Here is a 17,915-nt window from a genome sequence, read left to right on the forward strand (position 1 = left end):
TGTTCATTATCTTAAGATGCCTCCTTTCCCTATTGGTTGACAGCTTTTTCATATATAGCACCCGCACTGTGAGTGAGAATAGAAAATTAAAGAAATATTCTACTGAACAATGAAATCCTGAATGCAAGAAAGAGTGAGGATGTCTTATCAGTGAGGTCCCAGGAAAACTTCTGTTGTAATGTAATAATGTAATTATTTTTTATTTCATTACAAGCTGCCAATGGAGAAGAGAGAAATATGACACAGAGCAAACGCATTGATCTGGAATGCAAGGAAAACGTCGAAGTCAGCGACTCAGAGACAGAATCTGAAAACGAGACGACGATCGAGAACAAAGCGTTCCCTCAGCAGCGTTTCTCCCCGGTCATGAAGCAGCAGCTCCCACCCTCTGACAAACCCTACAGGCCTAAGCCAATCAAGATCAAGCCTGATTCAAACTCACCAATCAGGAACGAGATCGGGGGAGATCAGACGGACGGAGCATCCTCCAGGCCGGTGACGACGAAGAGTACGTTCCAGCCGACCGGTGCGGTGTTCAAGGCGCATTCTCCGCGTGGGAGGACGGATGCTGTCGGGAGCAAAGCAAAAGCTTTCCATGAGTATCATCCGTGGAAAGGAAAAGCAGACTCAAATCAGCAACAGACTTTATCTAAATCTGAACCTGCAGGACAGGAAAGGACAAATGAATCTAAGGATAATCAGGGTACATCGCATCAGGGATTGGATGATAGAAGCGGGAAGGACCCGAGAGACAGTAGCGTGTCTGGACAAGAGCCTCAGCATTCCGCACCTCGAGAGGCATTGGTCAGGAACACTCATTCGGTTGGATTACCAACCACCGTGCGCATTGCACCAAGCCCCGGGGCGGTGATCGTTCCAGGTCATGTGACCATAGCTCCGAACAGGCCGTCGTCTACTCCGGCCAACTTGAACCAGTCATTGCCAACGTCTGTCATTGTTGCGAGGACATCAGACATACAGAGTAATGTCCAAGGAAGCGGGAACTTGGCGACGTTAGTGCCAACGTCAGTCCAAGCAATTGTTAGCAGAGGATCTACCTTGCAGCGTGCTTCGAGTATGGAGTTCCAGAGTGGCGTTGTTCAGATCGGGAGACCGGGTGGACTCACTAATGTGACTATTGCTTCGCCAAGTACGCCAACGACTCCTAAACCGGGATTTCCAAACATTAAACCTCTCACCACGAATATGATCGCCACGAATGCTGTCAATGTCAATACTATCCAGGGGAAGATACTAGCAACACCGCCCCCAGCGGAAGCGCCTGTCCAGATCCCGACCACCCCAACGGTTCTGACCAACTTGGTTTTGAAACCTAACGGGAGCGTGGTTCCGGTGCAGACGTACAACATGGCCCAGAATCCTGCAGTTGCGCAGCTCCAGTACATCCTGCCCTCTATCCCACAGATCAACACCGGGTCGAAGGTCACCGGCACCACCAACGTCCAGGTCGGGAGTCTCCAACTGACCCCGACACAACCCCAGTCTCAGGTGACCATCAAGGCTGTCCAGCAACCAAGCCAAGTCACCCTTGTCACCAATCAGACACCAGGGGGCGCCCCACATGCCATATCGGCTACCTCCATCAACCATGCTGCGCCCAACACGGGAATGATCACCCAACAGATCTTCAACCATGGGAACATCCATACCGTTATCCCGGTTATCACGACGCAACCGTTACCAATGAATCTTGCTCAGCAGGTAGTCACCGTGTCTCAGTCATCGGGATACCACACGAACACTCCGCATTCTCAGCAGAGAGTCACAATAGGTGAGACCTAAGGCCGTTTAATAAAGCTGTCTGCTCATCATGCACACAACTTTTTTCATGACTTGAGATACCGAGAATTTTTCCCATTTTAAGAAATAGGAGTGAGCTTTCTATGACAATTCTAATCAAATAGCAAACTTTGCATTCAAATTTGCTTATTAACAACAAGAAGCTTAGTTATGATATATAAAAGGGTCAGGCCCATGATCAATTGGGCAAAATGAATTTTCATTATGTTTATTTTGAAGGATAAAATATGGATGGATTTTAAAAAATTCATTTACCAAACTTGCACATTAAAAACACATCATAAATAAAACATATCGAATTCAACAGTCCTCAATATCGATTGATCTGAATTTGTGTAATAAAGATCAATCGCGATATGAAGTTGATTTCAGTCTGTCCCATTTGTTGTTCGTCATTTGTTCAACATTAAGCATCTTTGTAACGCTCTTGATTTTCATAATGGTAAGGGAATATTATGGCTAAAGTTTTGTTAATGTCCTTCAGGTGAGCATTTCAAGAAACACTGAGTATCAATGATATATGTTATAAGCTACTAGAAATCCTTGCATCCGATTGGCTAAGATCAAATTACTGACCAAACATTTCATGAAATGCTCCCGACCGTTTTCCAAACATCACAACATTGCTTCTTCTTTTGAAGGGCCTGGTGTGAGCTCGCAGCCGATGAACATCATCACCCAGCCGTGCAGTCCAGTGGTCACTGTGGCCGCAGCGGCCATGGGGAAGAGTACGGTGTCCACTCAGGCACTGACCTTCTCCAATACGGCCCTCCTGGCATCACAGCACCAGCAGCAGCAACAACAGAAGTTTGTCTTGCCTCAAGGTCAAAGGTCATTTATCATTCCATTTCATTTGATTTAGTTTATCAGTTCTGCATCCTGATTTTCTTGCATACCAGGAGCCTGTTTCATGAAACATGTTAAAATGACAAATTTATAATAACAGTTTAAAGCTACTGAAATCATTGCATTTGATTGGCTGATTGTAAAGTTGTCATAGAAATTATAACTAGTTTTTTATGGAACAGGCCCCAGAGTTTTTAATGAGTTCAAACTAATTCACTTTTTTAGAAGAATTTATCAGATTCCACAAAGAGATATAATTAATTTTGGGTCACCATTTAAAAAAAATATTAGTCTTACTGCTTTTGCTAGTTTATTTATTTCAGTTGTAATGATAGTGATGGTGACATAGTATTTTTTCTTAATTGTATTGACTTTACTGGAATGTATTTTAATAGTTAATTTATACTTCTGGACATGAAATAGATGAAATGAAAATGACTTGAAGCAGATAGAATATCTCACTATAGCATGGGTTGTGTTAAGGACCTAACCTAAGTAAGACCTATGAGTTAACAATGACCTTTGACTCCATCCCAATCTCAGGACCGTGACGTACGTTCAGTCAGCAGCCGCGGCCTCTCCTAACCCTGTGATCATCCAGCAAGGGGATGCACTGAGAGGGAACGGGGGCAAGACTAAAATACAAGTACCGACTCTGATTCAACCAGCTCTCATGCCAGTCAAGACCACCAATACTCAGGGTAGGTACTTCTCCACAGCAAAACCGGTCTTTATTGACCACCCAGGGGGAACCACACAAAATATGGCCTTTGTAGACAGGTGGCTGCTATGCTGCCCAACTTTGGCAAAAGGAAGCAAGTGACACATCAGTCAAATTTGAGTTATTGTTGTTTCTGAAACACCCTTTGTATGTTGCACGTTCAGGCAAATTTGGGGAAGAAATTATCGTTCTATGGAAAGATATTGAAGAAAATATGCTGTTAAATTGCATTGATGCCTATGTAATGACGAAAACACATCCCTCATTTACAACAAATGATACTTTTGTAACTTGCTTCCTTTTGCCAAAGTATGGCAGTATAGCCAGGTTGATATTTGCTACACTTGTGCTATACTCACCTATCAAAATCATCAAAGTGCTCTTCGTCATCCACTAGCCGAATAGCCGCTGGTAAAAACGATTCGGAAAGAGTCTGAAACCCAGAATTACCCGAAATGCAAGCACAAAATAATGGCCTTTAATGACAGGTGGTTGCTATTCACAGGTACTTATGCACATAATCTGCCTCCTTTAGACCAAGTATGAGTAAATCTATACAGATACATCTGTAACTCTTTATCATTTCTATATTCATAGGTTCCGCTAAGATTCTACCAGCAACCAAAGCTCCCGTTCAGCCCCAGTCACAGCTCACCGTCGCCCCCAAACCGGTCAAGACAGTACCCCCTCTCACACCGGTCCTGAGCCTTGCCCCTTCACCGCAGGCATCTCACCCTCAATCACAACCGATCACCGGTATCGTCATGACCAACCCCGCCCCTGCATCCTACTCCTTCTCCACCCCATCATCATCATCCGTGACGATGTTTGCAGGCCCCCAGCCTGCGGGGATGACGCTGTCGACGGCTATGACGACGACGTCCACGCGGCAGGTTGTGATGCAGGGGACGACTATGGTCGGGCAGCCCATCCCAATCACTGTCTCCATCAAGCAAGGGGATGCGGCATCCGGTAGAGGGAATATCAGTGGGGTGCTGCATCACTCTAATACTGCGCCCAACGCAACAATAGGTAAGAATCCTTCCCTCGTGTGAAACTGTTCCCTCTCTCATACTGTACATGCTGAAGTCTCCTCTAGGATGTGTTTCACAAAGACTTAAATGTGACTTAGAGTGATTCTTTAATGCCACAAGGTACTTCGTATCTAACGCGCATAGGGTCATTGATGAATGAAGTGATGACCTATGTGGTGATACTAATCCATATACAACTGGGTGTAAATGTGTAATAAGGCATATTTTAATCTTTTTGAAACACAACTTGGGTGTTTTTAGATATTCTGCCTTTTGAATCCTAAGGCATATTGGTTGTATTGCTCATGTACAGCTTATAGAAAATTGTTTGATTACTCTGGAATAAATCCCTGATTAAACCGGAGGTAATGTTTCTCAGCCTGTAGGTTTAATTGCTGAGAAAGGCCTTTGTGTCAGTTAACTCAATTGCCTCATTATTAATAAAGCAGGTAATCATGTTGTAATGTTTTTTTTTGTTTCTGTTTTACAGGTCAGACCCAGCTTCATATCGACAACTCCGGCATCCAGCCGGGACCCAAAAAGATCAAAGCCACCCTGGCTACCATCCCAGTTGTGACTACCTTACCACCCCATAGCCCCTCAGGGACGGGCCGTGCGACCATGGGCACCACCATGCAGATCGGCCACTCCAACGGCAGTGTTTTCACATCAGGGGCTGCCGTTTCAGCTAGCCAGGGCTACGCCAGCTACAAAGCCATGCCCAAGCTTGCACCTATCCAGAGCGCATCCAGTGAGAAAGGGGGCGGGAAGAGGAATGTGATCGGCAGTGGTGGGAAAGAGGGCAGTTTAGACAAGAGTGCTGCTCCAGGGAAGGTAGACGTGCATGTCCCGATCAGGCAAGGTGGCGGTGGCGAGAGCCACGTTCATGCAGCGCAGACTGTTCAAAGCTTAAGAAATCTGCCAAGGAACTCCCAGGAGGACCCCAGAAAGGACTCCCAAATGGATACAAAAGAAAAAAATCTGAACAGGGAGGAGAAAGTGAATAGGAAAGACACTGAAAAACCTTCACCCCTTTCACATGCAAGTGATAAACCCGCAACGCAGGGGGACGACGGTGATGTGAAGAGGGATAAAGAAAGACTGGAAACGGACAAACCAGAGCTTATCAGTACTAATCAAGGATCGAGTGGACATGAGACGGGCCATGAGGATGACGGAGGTCATGAGGGGTCAAGGGTCAAACCACAGAGGTCCTGCAAAGGTCGTCTATACAGGAAACACATGGAAGAGAATGGCAGAGGCAACAAGCCGCCGAGGAGAGAAACCAGGGTAAGAACACAAGTATATGAAAGGCTAGCCAATATAATGGCCTGAACTAAAAAAAAGAAGTAGGATATGCTAAAATAGAGGTTGAATGGCTGAAATGCGTCATTTGATTTAGCCCTTATAGACCCAGGTTATTTGGACCCATCTCACTGCTGAGTGAGGCGGCGCTGGTGGAGGATTCGTCATGAGATCTTGTCCTCGACTTTTTAAGTGACAAAAAGTGGCATACACGTGTCATGTCTCATATATTCTTGCAAATTTTGTGGTTAATTGTTTTACAAAATGTCAATTCAATTGATTATGAATTCATCTTGCTTTAAAGGCTTGGTTCCACTGCACTTACGGATGCAGATAGGATGTTAAACGGAAAAGAATCTTGCCATCCGTTTGAAAACGTTATGTATTCGTTTGTGTACTCTTTGTATACGTGTTTCATACGCTCTATATCCATCGAGCATCCGTCCAATGTGATATCATCGTTCGCCCATTTTGTCCATTGTCTGGAGCAGATGAAAACGGATGGAACCACCCTGAAAATTTGCTTGTCTGCTATATCTGTTATGAATACGTTTTGTGTCCGTGGGCCAGTGGGACCAGGCCTTAAACCTTCATTATGAGTTGATTAGTTAATGTATTTCACCTCTCTTTGGTCAATTTGTTGCTTCACAGTCTAGCAAGTCGGCGGAGAGCCCAATCCAGGAAGAAGAAACTGTCTTTCAGTCGCCTAGCAACACGGACACAGACCCACCCCCACCCTCATCATCATCATCCTCCTCCTCATCATCATCATCTGTTGCAATAAGGCCCGCTGAGGGAAGAGAGAGTCAAGGTCAGGGACATGCCACGGAGAAGAGAGAAAGTGATGGACCAGTCGATTCAGAAGAAAAGAAGGATGAAAGGTCGCAAGAGGCCTCTTCACGGGGTTAGTGCAGTCAAACCTGTCTGTAATGGCCCGTATGTTACAAAAGCAGTCTTTATGAGCAGGTGGCCTTTAGGTTCACGTTCCCTTTGATAATGTTTCTATGAAGAAGGTACATGTACATGTATCCAGTGAACTTGTTATAGAAACTGAAGGGTGTTTCATGAAAGTTGTCAGCGCTGACTAAATTGTCAGAGCTGACAATTTCAGTGAAATCCTTGGTTTTGATTGGCTGAGAGGCACTAACCTCTGGCTGTTACCATGGTAACTGTCGGAGAAAGACAAGTTGTCAGTGCTGTCAACTTCATGAAACGGCCCCCAGGTCTTTGTAAACAGATTTATAGGTTGTTTCTTAAACAGGTTTGACTGGATGAAGGTTCCCTTCTCTAAAGGAAACAAAAATACAAGGAGAGAATCAATCTTATCACAATAAAATGAGAGAAGCAATCTAAAACTTGTTTCATCAAACTCGGTTATAAAATAAGCGAGTGACGGAAGTTTGAAAATTGTTATTGTACTTGCTGTTGGGATCCTCAAATTGGCAAACCTGCTTCAAAATTGCTGATTTTGTGGACAACTCTCCATTTGTTTTGTATACACAAATTTTCAGATTTTACCCTTTATTTTACATATTTCACATTATCTTCTCCTGACCTTGACATATGTGATGTGAATTATATATATTCCCATGACATATCTTATCATCAGGAGGAGGCAAGATACAATATGAAAGATAATGGGGAAACTCCAAAAATTTTGTGTACAAAACAAATGGAGAATTGTCCACGAAATCTGCCATTCCGAAACGTGTTTGCTAATTTGAGTATCCGCATAGAAAGTAAAACAAGAATTTTTAAACGTCCATAACTTGCTTATTTCATAACCGATTTTGATGAAATTTGTTCCTCTCATTTTGCTCTTTCCAATAAGATTGCTTCTCTCCTTTGGTTTGGCTTTCCTGTAATTCAATGAAACGTTGATAAAACCATGGGCTGAACACTCCCGGGTGACCATCATTTTCATTTTTCGAAACTTATTCACAAGTAAACTACCAACTGAATAAGTTACCAACTATTGGTAAAATAAATCTGCATTGCATTGAATGGAATTGGTTGAATTTACTTTATTTCAATTGAATTGAATTGAAACAAATAAAATCAAAGGCAATAGAAGCGGATAGAAAGGTCAATTTTTCGTGACTCCAATGCCCACACCAGCACAAATGCTAACACCAACGCTTAACTTGACATCACCCATTGATGAATATGTATGATTGTTAAAAAAGGTAGATGATAATTAAACATCTGCGTGTGGGAGAGGCAACCCATGTTTGTCTCCTTGCGTAATTATTTCTCCATTAGATTTTGTCACTCCTTTGATTGAAAGGGGTATTAGACCAATCTATGCGTCCAACATCGTTTTCTTTCCACTTCGAGATTGTAAAACTTTCAAAATGAGATGGTACAGAATCTAATAAAATGACAATCCAAGTGTCTGTATATGTATGAATAAAAACATGCGCCAAGGGATTCTGTAATTATTATTATTATTTGTTTGGCGTCACCTGTGCCTGGGAGGCGAAAAGCGAACTGAATCACTATGACCCGCAGGTCTCTCCTCCCGATATAACTGATTGGGGGGAATGCAGGTGGACCACTACACCGGGGTTTCCCCCTACTCTTATACGAATAGTGCAGTGGGTTCTTAACGTGCAAAGGTGATGACTCTCCTCTACACGGGGCCTCCATTTAACGTCCTATCCGAGGGACGGAGTGTTTTCCATTGTAACATAGCCTGCATCTATGAAACATGGGAGAGACGTTTACACACAACGCACTGGCTTCAGTCATCCGCCCGGGGTGGACTCGAACCCACGATCTTTGGTTCGACGGGCAGACGCGTTACCGACTGAGCCAACACCGCTTACAAAATAGCAAGATGAGCATGTTTTTCACCAAAATGTCTGGTCTTTTTACAAGCAATTATAATACACTGTCCCACATATGTCTATCTGTGTTGGTGATCCTTAGTGTGATCGTTTTTCAGCTTAGATTTCATGATTTTACAAGGTTCAGTTCATATTTACACCTGTACCACATCGAGATATATAGTGACAGTTAACCTTGGTCTTACAAATTTTCTTATGAAATCAGTGTTTACTGCAACCTCTTTCATTTACATGTATCTTAAACTTCAACAGAACCAACAGGACAGGCAGAGAAGCCATCCAACAAACAGCCTCCTTCCCCAGCCCCTCAGCCAGCTTCAAACCCACAGGACACGAGCACCCCTACCAAAGAAAATGGACAGGCCCACAAGCCCGCCACCACCAGCGATGAGGCATCCGCTTCCACCTCTGTGGCCATGGATACGCATGCATTGACCTCGGGAGCAATGGGAGGAAAGGACGGCAGTAGGCAGTTCTCGCACATACTGAAGAGAAAAATTGACGATGGGATGGAAAAGTAAGTGACATGTTTGTGTTGCTACGAGCTTCACAACATCCTGTCTAGGATGGACTCTGTCAAAGATATCTTGGGAGGCAGTTACGAGCTGAATCTTGTACCTTGTATAGTGTGTCTTGTCCTGGGTGTCCCTTATTCTTACAAGGAAGTATATTTGGGGTCCTACCTAAGTTTTCTGTGTCCCCATTGAAAAATATGTTTCAATACCTCTCTTTCATTACATGATCAAGTTACGTAGTTCTGTTTTTCTTCTCTAATTGATTCAAAGCTTTGATTTCTTGACCCTATTATGAGCTGAATTTTGTACCCTGTATCGTGATGCGTCTTGGTTGTACCAGAAGTCCACAAGGAAACGGTTCTCTTGACAGAAACATCTGTGGCCCAAGTCTTATTTTTCCCCATTGCATCTAACCCTTTCACGCCACAATGAGTTACCTAATTCTGTTTTTCTTTTGTAATTGATTCCGTACGTCACAATCCAGGGTCCTTGAGGAGGTCAACTTTGAAGCTCAGTTCCGACAGCTTCCCGAGTACCATCCAGAGGACCACACCAACGAGAGAAACGTCATCCCGCTCACCCCTGAGGCTATCGTCAGCAGCTATAGGAGGAAGAGGAAAGGATCTACAAGTAAGATACCCAAGCTTTGCTGCCCTCTCTGGGGGCCGTTTCATGAAACTGTTCATAAGTTAAGAGCGAATTTAAGAATGACTGGTGATTCTTTCTTGTGTTAAATGGTATTCACCATTAAATGTGCATTGGTGATTATTTAGCGCACAAGAAAAGATCACCAGTCGTTCTTAAAGTCGCTCTTAACTTACAAACAGCTTTATGAAACACCCACTTGGTTTACTGTCCTTTTAAGGACTGCACTCAATCCCGACAGATACTCTTTCTTACCTCCACTTTCTCGCCTCTCCATTTCACTTTCAGCTCTATCCACTTTCCCTTAGTCCTTTCCTGGACTTGACACATGGGACCGTATTCTGAAGTCGGGTTTAACTTACACTCCGGTTTTAAGTTGTGGTTTAAGTATGAATAGCCAATCGTTACATAAATCACTAACAGTAGAGATATCCTATTTCAGTTTCATTTGGCTCTCGAAATCATTCATTATTGTCTAGGATGTATAAATAGATGATTGTCTTCACCATCGATAAATCAGGAAAGAGCACAGTAAACATAAGAAACATACAACTTAATAAAAGTTATGACACTTTTGGCTTCCCATAATTTTAGCACAGAGTTAGACCATTGTCTAAGTTAAACCCGACTTCAGAATACGGGCCTTGGTGTACCGTAAACCACTTCCACGAAGCAAGATACTGTCCTTAGTGGCTCGACTCTGCATCAAATCTCAGGAGCCCATTTCACAAAGAGTTGTAATTGTTGCAACTCTGCCAATTTGTAACTGCCATTGAAAGATTGATTGTGATTGGCTACTGAGCTCTGTTGCCATGGTAGTTGCCATCGTGGCAAATGTACTATAGTTGGAACTCTTTATGAAACAGGCCTCAGGATGATTTTTATGTACAAAATGAATGGGATGTTATTAAAGCATTGTAAAGATAATTTCCTTCAATAGGCAAGACACTTTGATATCATTAAAGTGAAAATGTCTGGATGAAATAGCAGATCAACTCATGACATTTTTTAATAATGACTTGTGAAGGAATAAAAACATGCCATTATATGATATGAACATAACATCACAATGAAAGTTCAGCTTTTAGCTGATTTCAGCTATTTTTGTATTTTATTTTATTTTTATTTGTTTACTTTGTTCAAATGAAAAGAAGCTTTTGCAATTTCAGCTATTTTAAAGCTAAATGAACGTAGTTGCAGTAAAACACTGATTTTGTGAGAAAGTCTGTAAAACCAAGGTAAAGTATTGATATATCATCGTGGATCTAGATCTGGTACAGTTACATAAACTGAACTTTGTGAAATCATAATATCTAGCTAAAAAACGACCACACTGAAGATTGCCAACACATATAGGCACACGTGGGACAGTGTATTATTATTGCTGGAATAAAGACCCGACGGAAGTGACCGAATCCGCGCTTATTTTGCTTATTTCTCAGCAATTACACAATTTCTTCCAGAATCCTTTGGCACATATTTTTTATTCATACAAACAGACACTTTGGTGATCATTATATTGAATTCTGTAAAAAGTAATTTTGAGATCGTTCCCACAACTGGAATTTATCTTTAATTTGTGATCACCTGCACCACTGAAATAAGTTAATAAGTTTATTAATTTAAAAAAATATATTATTTTCATTTTATTTTTTGATATTACAACATAAGCTACTTTCTATTTTGGTCATCACTCCCCTGAAATAAGTTTATGAGTTTATGATATTATTCTTCCAGGTAAGAGTGAATGCGATTCTGACAACGACCCGACGTCACCATGCAAGCTGAAATCACCCCACCGTAGGAGCTCGAGCAGCTCCGAACCCAGTACGCCAGGCAAGAGAGTGATCGGGGACGACTCTGTCTTCAAGTTCAGCGACAAGTCTGCGGTAGAGGCCTATACCACCAACATGCGAGGTATGAATAAAGAGTTGAATTCATTCAAGTCTTCTAGCAGTTGGTCTAATTTTCAGATCATCAGTATCAAATTGAATCAGGGTTCGAGGTTTGAGCCCTCGTCGAATCGTTCGAATGGTAATGTTAATGATCGATCCCAGGTGTAGATAATCTCTTCTAATTGACAGGCCTGCCAACTACATGTACTCCTTTTTTACAACCAAAAAGAGGAGCTCTCCGTTTTCTCCATTTATTTAAGATAAAAAAAGAAATAAGCCCATGTTCTCCTTTTTTCCATTTTCAGATTTTGGCAGGCCTGAATTGATACACATCTGTAAAAACCCAACTATCCTTATACATGCAACATTAGCTGAAAAATGGATTCTGAACCTAAGACAGTATCACAGACCGCCTTCCATATAAAATATCCTTTTTTTTTCTTCCCACTATTAGATGAATTGGATGAATATGAAGGAGAGCTGGATCGCTCTGCGTCCTCCTCGTCCTCTTCCCTCTCCACGCTGCGAAGGATCTTGGATCAGAGACGGATCCTCGTCACGGAGCTCTTCAAGACCAATGGCTACTTCCCTTCTGGTAAATCAACTTTCTCTTTCCCCCTAGATGATTATCTTGAAAGCATCTTGGGATACGGGTATATACAGTGATGCTAAAAAAAAATTGTTAACCCCACCAGAAAGGGAACATATTTAAAAGTGTTCAAGTTGTGCCATATTTCAGATATGTAATTGCGAAATCGGGTGATAAAATATTACATTCAAAGTTTGTTTCTCCGAGCTCGCCGGACATTCAACACTCAGCATGAAGAAGTGCATTTTCTGGTGGGGTTCACTAACGTTTTAGCACCACTGTACACCACCTTCAGTGATATTGTAGGCAAAACTATGCTCTTCACTGTGGGCATAAGTAAGAATTATCCAGACAAGGTACATGCATACCTTTTAGTAGTTCCTGTCGTGTTCGGGGTGTTTGGATTGTCGGAAGTTGCCTTGTTTTGGTAATCATGCTAACACCTTGAACAGAATGGTGTGCATTATTTGTTTTATTGAATTTTGATATGGCTCTTTGCATTTTAATGTACTTTCATCTCGGTTATAATATTTAACCCAAGACTGGTCATACATGTAGGTGTTATTAAAATGGCATGTTTACACACCATACATGATTGATCACGTGTGAGCTGTCACCCAATCATTGGGATCCTCTGCACCCGTGGTATATTATTTACTATTGCCTGATGACCTCTGATCCACAGCCGCTTCCACTGCCGCATTCCAGTCCAAACACCAGGACATGTTCCCATCCAAGAACTGCCTCCAGCTGAAGATCCGTGAAGTCCGCCAGAAGATCATGCAGCAGTCGTGGGATGAGGAAGGCCAGGAAGGAGAACCCGTCGTACCAGGTGAGGCTTACTAGTCGCAATCAATCCATGTTTGCCACTCTCTACCCAGGTGTTAAGTGGGCACACAGTAGGATGAGGACGTCAATGTGGTTTGATTGGCATGTGTGCATCGATAAGTAAACTGTTGCCTGGCCAGGGTAATCTCCAGGGAGTGGAGAGGGCGCACTTTATGTGTGGAACAGTGATGGATCCTGTGACCGAGGCCCCGTTGCACTATGGTAACTTTGCTATCCAATGGTGACTTGCATGGAATCCTTGATTCTGATTGGCTGTTGATCAGCATTACCATGGTAGCTTCCACGGGATTGCAAAGTTACCTTAATAGTAACTTTTATGCAACAGGGCCTGGGGTATCAATATTTACAATGTAAAACACTCTGAAATGCATCGTATGAAAGGCAATATAAATGTAACTATTATTATTATCATTCTTATTAAGCTGTGTGTATGTCAAAGCAGATACGAACCAGCCACCTAAATTGCACCACCTCAAGCACTCAACTACAAAAAAAAACTGGCCCGATTGCTAACCCATAATGCACCATTCTGAGCAATGTAATCTTAAAGTGTATACCTACCTGAGTGATAACATGCTAATTCACTTCACTACTTGATACAGTCATACCACAGTGATGATGTTACCAAGTCACAAAACCAGCACTACTCCTTTCGAAATATTTTAGTTTCTTTATACAAATGAAATTTCGAGGCTTATGTATTATCTCTACGTAGTATTAATAACAATCTCAATATATATATTTATTGAAGGCTAGATTAGATATTTATAATACACAGTCAATGAGAGACCACAAAGAGTGTCCGACAGTTTGCGTTCCCTTCAATCATGGCTTTACACGCAGCTGGTGACCCCTGTGCTAATGGAGATACCTCAAATTTACCCTGCTTATACATAATTGGAGTGCGCTGACTGTAACCCATATCAAACGATCAACCTGATTCATAACATCTAGGACCAGGCTAATGATATATTCATCTCAGTGGGGCTAATTATTTATTCATGAGGTCATATATTGGGCCCCATGGACCATTCCAGTGAAATTTGGGTTGAGGAGGTATTTCATCATGCTCTACTGAAATATGGTATAAAAAATGCTGAAATGAATAAAAAGGGCAAATTGATGTCACACTTCGGTACTGTAAGCTGTATGAATAAGGTATTAAAATGTTTGATGTTTTATTTCTATTCTGACCAGGTACCCCATCCACACCCAAATCTCCAGTGCCCGGGAAACTTCACCTGACGTCCGTCAAGAGCGTTCGCCTCGGCGGTCCCAATCCCACCAGTAAGATGGCCCTGTCGTCCACCCCACTCAGCAGCGCCAACTCGGCCCTCACCGCCAAGTTCACCCTGACCCCAGCTCCGCCCCCTTCCCCCATGGCGAGAGGGGGTTCCCCTAACCCCCAGGGGACACCAACCATGACCAAGTTCCACTACTCCCCGCATATGAGCCAGCAGCCCAAGCCCATGTCACCGTTGGTCAAACTCTCCAACCCCCAGCCAGGGTCTCCGGCACTCCACCCCATCTCGGTCGCCTCCCCTGCTCTGCAGCATGGCCAGACCATCTTCGTCTATCCTGCCAGCCCCGGCGTGAACCAGTTCCAGCCGGCCCAAGCCGCCCAGGGCAGGCCTCCTACCTCAGTTGTACAAGGAGTGGCACCCCCCGGTGCAGCCAATTCGGGGGTGACACATATAGCTCTTCATGGGCAACCTCATATCAATCTGCAAGGGAGTGGGAGTGGGAACCAGACACCAAAATGAAAGCCCTCCTACCATGGCCATGCAAGGAGTAGCACCCCCGGAGCAGCCAGTTCGGGGATGACCCATATAGCTCTTCATGGGCAACCGAATATCAATCTGCAAGGGAGTGGGAGTGGTAACCAGACACCAAAATGAAAGCCCTTCTACCATTGTCATGCAAGGAGGAGCACCCCCGGTGCAGCCAGTTCAGGGGTGACATGTATAGCTGGGCAACCACCTATCAATCTGCAAGGGATTGTTAGTAGTAACCAGACTTCAAAATGAATGCAAGAGAAGAACCCTTCTGTATTGAAGAATGTATCTTCATAAACCCTTCACAGGCAATGTAAATCATCATGAAACATAAAATCATGTCATTGAAAGTCATCTGAAGTTTCAGTGTTACACAAGCCCCAAGTATAACAATATTCTGACCACCAATAGGTCTTTTGTTGAAGTTATTCAAAATCAATCAAATTTAATAAATTCCAAGCACTTAATATGCATGATGATTGTCGAATTAAGATGCCGATGTTCGATGCATGAAATATGAATAATACTGCTCAGTGAATGAGCACCATGCTAATTAACTGCGTTTGCTTTTGATATATCCTGACGCTTGCAATTCTCAACGCTTAGCGAGCCCCAAAGAAAAGGAAGAAAGTTCAAAGCGATTTTATGAATACTTGATGAAGAAAGGCAATGTTCTTTTTGCAATATGGAGGTATTTGGTGATGTCAGAGAAGGAAAATGGAGCAAAGCGCGTTTGCTCGATTGGTGCAATGAATAATGTGTTCATGTTATAGCATAGAAACGTTTTTGAAACGGTGTTCGAGGGGCAGTTCTATAATATAATCAACCTTTTTCGTCCAACCCCCATATCTCTTCGATTTAACTTCATGAACTGCTCAATCCATGAACATTTGAAAGCATAGCGACTTCTTGTGTCAACTTGAAAACAGAGACAAATTATTTCAGGAATCTCCATTATTTGGAGGGTCGGACAAACATATTTCATACCATTGCCCAGATGCAAGGGAAGGTTGTGAAAATAAAAGCAATATTCTTTATCCATGAATGTGATGATGTCATGTACACGGTGAAATATTTGAAATATTACTATCTCTAATATGAATGATAGCGGAGGAACCTAATGCAGAAGATCACGATTCTTGTGTATTTATCAAGGCCGCGGACATCCCACTATTTGAGAGTTTCCTCAAGAGATTGAAAAAAAAAAGGATGAAGGGAAATAATGTTTCTATCTTGAAGCAAGAGTTATACTTTACACTCCAAAATTGAGATAGTAATATTTCTAATATGAATGATATCGGAGGAATATAAAGCAAAAGATGATGATTGGTATGAATGAAGCAAGGTCACATTCTCTCGCTATTTAAGAATTTCCTAAAGAGGTGAAAAAAAAGATGAAGAAAAGTGTGGATATTTGTAGGAATGAAGCACTGGTTATGTTCACATAACTCTCTTGAATTATTTCTAGGTAGCTTGAAAGATAAAGCTAATTTCAATTGTATTGTGTCAATGAATTTGTAGTGTATTGATTAGGGGAATGTTTCTGATACATATCTGTTATAAGCTACAGGTATGGAAATCCTTGCATCTGATTGGCTCAGAGCAAATTTGTCAATTAAAGTCGCTGATTATCGCTCCATGAACCGAGGGAGCATTTCACGTAAAGTTCTGTCAGGGATTTTCACTATCTAATCTCCCCTCAGCCAATCAGATCCAAGGATTTTAGTAGCTTATAACAATAGTCAGTGTAAATCACTAACTACATGGTACATGAATCACTCCCTAGGAGAGGAAGTAGACAAAAATTTTATGACAAAATACCAGTCATGGGGAATATAAATTATGATCAATTGCAACTACTGACTTATGGATAAATGACCTGTAGACAATTTGTATCAAACTGATTGAAAATGTTGGAAGTTTTGAGCAAAAAGTAATTCGCGTCGAGGAAAAGTGATCTGCTAATTCTGGTAATCTATCTGTTCTGGGTACTCGAGTACTCATTGAGTGCCTTGGAGTCGTGTTTGAAATTTCAAGTTATATTTCAAATTCTTTCATCTGTATTGATTTTAAAACAAACATATATAAAAAAAAATCACATTCCTTTTAACCCAATTTCTATTTTGCATGGTTAAAACTCATTAAAACATTTAAGTTTTACTATTATGAGAATAATTTGGCTGAAGTACTGTGGGATGAACTTATTCCTAAATTTACACCTAAATGAACTTGAGCTTTGCTAAACCTATGAATGTTATGGGACATGTATGACAATTCAGTTAATGAACTGGGATGGAAGGGGATAGGGTATTCAATATAATCTTTCAGGAAAATTAACCAGCTCATCTCTTTGCCCTTCCCTTTTTAATCATGGCGACTCAAATTGAAAGCAACACAAATAAGGAAGGAAGTATGGTAAACTACTTGCTTAGAAACTCGGTGATAACCTAGATCATATAGGTTAATGCTTTTGTCTAAGACTGATTCATCAGACCCAAAGAGATTGTCCCAAAATCAAAATATTAATATCACTGATCAGATAGATTGTTTGAAACCCATTCACACAAAGCTCCTTTTTTGACAAGCAAGGTGTGCCCAGTTTGCACAGTGAAGTGTGAACGCACTATATGTATATTTTTCGCGAATTCAATGGTTTGCATGTGTATTCTGCTATCAGTTTTCACGTTTACAAACCGTAAGAAGAGGCGGGAAAAGGATTGGAGCACATAAGTGTCTAAATACATTCATGCTGCATGTGTACAGGGCCAAGTTACATAAAACTTCGCAATTGATCATTGGGCCAGTATTTACGAGTGATCGCATTGAGTATTGTTCATGATCAATCGTAAAAACCAGCCCCATGATCGATCGCCAAGCTTCATGTTACACGGCCCAGGGTCCCGCAACGCAAAGATTAATCATACGCGTGATATTAACGATTGACTGTACACTGTCGTCTCTGCAATCGATCGTTAAAAAATGTTCTGCGATGATTGCTACGCTTTGTGTTGCGGGCCCCTGATCGTTATTTGACTAAGATTGTGTGATAATGAAGTATGTTCTAGTATTCT

At 42.0% G+C, this 17,915-nt stretch overlaps 1 protein-coding gene across 1 annotated transcript in view; it reads left to right on the forward strand.

The window, feature by feature from the left end:
* The window catches only part of LOC135155116 (protein capicua homolog), a 63,848-nt gene extending 46,681 nt beyond the window's left edge, over positions 1–17,167 (forward strand). The window contains exons 11-22 of the mRNA XM_064103819.1: positions 215–1,792; positions 2,463–2,652; positions 3,211–3,368; positions 3,986–4,420; positions 4,913–5,712; positions 6,379–6,631; positions 8,829–9,093; positions 9,576–9,721; positions 11,474–11,653; positions 12,086–12,226; positions 12,906–13,052; positions 14,267–17,167. Of these exons, the coding sequence (XP_063959889.1) occupies positions 215–1,792; positions 2,463–2,652; positions 3,211–3,368; positions 3,986–4,420; positions 4,913–5,712; positions 6,379–6,631; positions 8,829–9,093; positions 9,576–9,721; positions 11,474–11,653; positions 12,086–12,226; positions 12,906–13,052; positions 14,267–14,832 (4,859 nt within the window). The 3' untranslated portion in view covers positions 14,833–17,167. The remainder of the gene's footprint in view (positions 1–214; positions 1,793–2,462; positions 2,653–3,210; positions 3,369–3,985; positions 4,421–4,912; positions 5,713–6,378; positions 6,632–8,828; positions 9,094–9,575; positions 9,722–11,473; positions 11,654–12,085; positions 12,227–12,905; positions 13,053–14,266) is intronic.
* Positions 17,168–17,915: the final 748 nt, after the last annotated feature.

Source organism: Lytechinus pictus, chromosome 8 (genome assembly GCF_037042905.1).
Source record: "Lytechinus pictus isolate F3 Inbred chromosome 8, Lp3.0, whole genome shotgun sequence".
Classification (NCBI taxonomy): domain Eukaryota; kingdom Metazoa; phylum Echinodermata; class Echinoidea; order Temnopleuroida; family Toxopneustidae; genus Lytechinus; species Lytechinus pictus.